Source organism: Contarinia nasturtii, unplaced genomic scaffold (assembly GCF_009176525.2).
Source record: "Contarinia nasturtii isolate CC-2019 unplaced genomic scaffold, AAFC_CNas_1.1 Cnas_scaffold_121, whole genome shotgun sequence".
NCBI classification, from domain to species: domain Eukaryota; kingdom Metazoa; phylum Arthropoda; class Insecta; order Diptera; family Cecidomyiidae; genus Contarinia; species Contarinia nasturtii.
The window spans coordinates 1-3,107 of NW_022197479.1; the positions used below are offsets into that span (position 1 = coordinate 1).

The 3,107-nt window shown below is 33.7% G+C and overlaps 1 protein-coding gene across 1 annotated transcript; it reads right to left on the minus strand.

Moving 5' to 3' along the window:
• Nucleotides 1-940: 940 nt before the first annotated feature.
• On the minus strand, nucleotides 941-2,150 carry LOC116339205 (homeotic protein labial-like). Its single transcript, XM_031764938.1, has one exon. The coding sequence runs from the start codon at nucleotides 1,835-1,837 to the stop codon at nucleotides 941-943; it is 897 nt and encodes a 298-aa protein (XP_031620798.1). The 5' UTR covers nucleotides 1,838-2,150.
• Nucleotides 2,151-3,107: the final 957 nt, after the last annotated feature.

Sequence of the window (3,107 nt, forward strand, 5' to 3'; positions counted from 1 at the left end):
GAGTAGGAATATCGTTGAGTCAAACGGCCGTTTATGACCTAGTCGAGGAATTGTATGAAATGAATGTTAATGAAATTATTATAAAGGTGTTTTTTTTAATATCAATTTCAAACTTTAAATTGAAAACATTGTGATAACAGCGAATTCTTTGGCTCAAACTCAATTTGGTGACACGTTATTTCAAACTTTTCTAATATTTCTCTTATCTTTAACACAATTACTTGAGGAAAAAGAGCAATGTAAAATAATGAACGATTTTTGGTGGGCAACTGACGACAAACACATTTTCTAAATTATGAAATTGCTCATGAATCAGTGATTTTTCATTGGTTTGATGTACTCTGCATCCATAAATAATTTTAACACGCAACAACAAAATGGTCATGTAATTTCTCCAAATGTTTTCAAAGAAATCATCACGAACACGGAAAAAACCAGTGCAACAAAGTAGGGAAAAAACGCAAATTTTCATATATTGATTTTTATTTGAGCGGTCAAGAAATCAATGAGCCATAATTATTTTATGCTGATGAAGTTGAGAAAACGTAAATTGTCAAGCATTACATGCACATTTTCATTCCTCTATTGCTAATTATTTTCATATAGTTTTTTTTTCTATGTCGGTTAAATGTCGTACGTTAAGCATAATAGAAATCGGATTTTGTGCTGAGAATGAGGGTGACATCGACAAATCATGACGTGCACGCAATACGTGAAATCGACGTGCTGCTGGTCAACGCTGGTACGCGAAATGTTGACGTTTAAATAATTAGCCCAGACGATGATTTTTTTTAGTGAAAAAATATATGAAACATATATCTATTATTGTGACTAGATTTCCGAATGATTTAATGGTATAATGACGATTATAATATTTTATAGAGTGTTAATGATATTTTCGGTTTTCAACTGTACGAAATAATAAAATATTGAAATTTATTTAAATACCTGGTGGTTTGGGTACATTTCGTTTGACTTGCATCCATTTGTAAGTTTGAACTGTTTGTCCGTGCTGTGTTTGATTTTGTGTGTTTTGCTGCGATTGCGGTTGTTCATTGCGATTGTTCAATGATCGTGGATGAATTCCATTTGGACTGGTGCCCAATGGTGATTGATTTTGCAGACATGGAACATGACCAACTCCAATCTGATGAGCATTTACAGGGTTATCCAAGTATCCAGTTCCATGATGCGGATGATTTGGCGTTGTTTGTTGTGATTGCCAAACAGTCGAATGTTGTTGCGAATGTAAATTACTATCGAGATTGGCGGCTGGCGGTGTATGATTATATGGATGGGCAATTATTGATTTATCATCTGGTTGATGTAAGTAGAGTTGGTTTGAATGTCCCGAACTGTACATATAATCTAAATTTGTATAACTTAAACCATTATCCGAACTAATTATATGAGATGCAGCCGTTTCGGAGAGAACATCGTTGCTGGATGAAGACACCGAAGTGGGTGTCGTTTGATGTGATGCCGTTGATAATCCATGATGTTCACTTGCATTCGATTGATTTGTATAGTATGATTGCACCATATTGCTGTCGGTATCATAGAAATTATGCTCATTATTCGACATTGTTATGCCATACTCGTGGTACATGCTGCTCAACGAATGATTTGACGATGTATTTATTGCGGCCGGTGCTTGATTTGATGCATGATTTTGAGCTGTGAATCCGGAAAGAATTTCGGCCGTCGGGTTGTGGTGCATGTGGTGATGATGATGCAAATGATTGTGATGATAATTCGGATAGTAATTATATGCAGAGCTTGTCGTTGACATTTCACCAACTTGATAATGTTCACCGTACATTCCAATGTCCATCATATTTTCTTTCGCGTTTTTTTTTTCAACTTCACTTCACTTTTTTTCGGTTTGATTCACTTTTGGTTGGAAATAATAAAATAAAAATCGCCGCAAAGAAATGTCACAAGTTCCACTGTTTCAATTATTTCACTAAGCATGAAATTCAAATTTGTTGGTTGAAATTCGTAAAATATACACTTTTGGTTTCAACACATCGAACTAGAATTTTTATTCGTAAACATCCAATGTTTCTAAATGTGTCGAAACGTGCGCCCGTTCTCCAGCACTCAATAACACTGTGATTGTTGGTGTCGTGATTTGACCGCTTCAGCTTATTCCGACTTTTTTTGAGCAACTAAACACGATTTTCTATTGCTTCACTCTTTTTCTTTCGCCTTTTTCTCAATGTTCGTGTTGTCGTTGTATATTTTTGTCCCGTTCATGTGTAGACAACACCTCTTGTGACTCTTTGCGCAGTGTTTCGTTTTGGTCTTTTATCCCTCATGACAAATGCACGATTTGTGTTTGTCTAAAATGTGACTACGTTTCAGTGTGTTTTCAAAATATTTTTTTCTGATAGATTGGAGTAAAGGAGTATTATCAATTTATTGGGTTATTTTCAATCGAATATTTTGCTGTTGTGTCGAATCTGAAGAAGTTTTGATATTTTTCTGATACGCATACACATTATAATAGTTCAAAAATTTTTATTATTTGTTACATTCAGGGTTAGGATTGTCATTTTTAAAAATTTCCATTTAACACAACAAAAAAATATTTTTACAAATGAAATTTATTAACGATTCCATGTTCGGATTTCCCATGTGAAACACCAAATTTCACTGAACATTTTTCAATGTAAAAAATCAGCAACTTCTTTTCACCAGGGTGCATAAAAAATAAATCTTCTTCCTTTAATGTTATGGGCTAGAGTGAAATGACTATATGTTCGATGTGTATGTGTCATCGCATGTGAAAAATTGTTGAATTGTGTTGTATCGTACTTCGAATGGACCAGACTGTTTTAGAGCAACTGTGAACAACAATTGCTTTTGTGAGACAACTCATAATTCAAAGAGGCGGAGCTATGTCAACCAAATTACACCAATAAAATAAAGCGAATAGAAACATTGAAACTAAATTCATTACTATGTAGCGTACATGTAATAACGTTAAATTTTCCGTTTTTTCACCATTTTTTTTGCACGAAAAATTATAAATAATCCATATAAATATGTATTAATGGATAATAATTTGCTTGTCATTCTGAAACACGTACAGTTTTTACAAA

Bases quoted from the DNA above. Each gene is read 5' to 3' on its own strand.
- LOC116339205 (XM_031764938.1), bottom strand. From the start codon at position 1,837: ATGATGGACATTGGAATGTACGGTGAACATTATCAAGTTGGTGAAATG.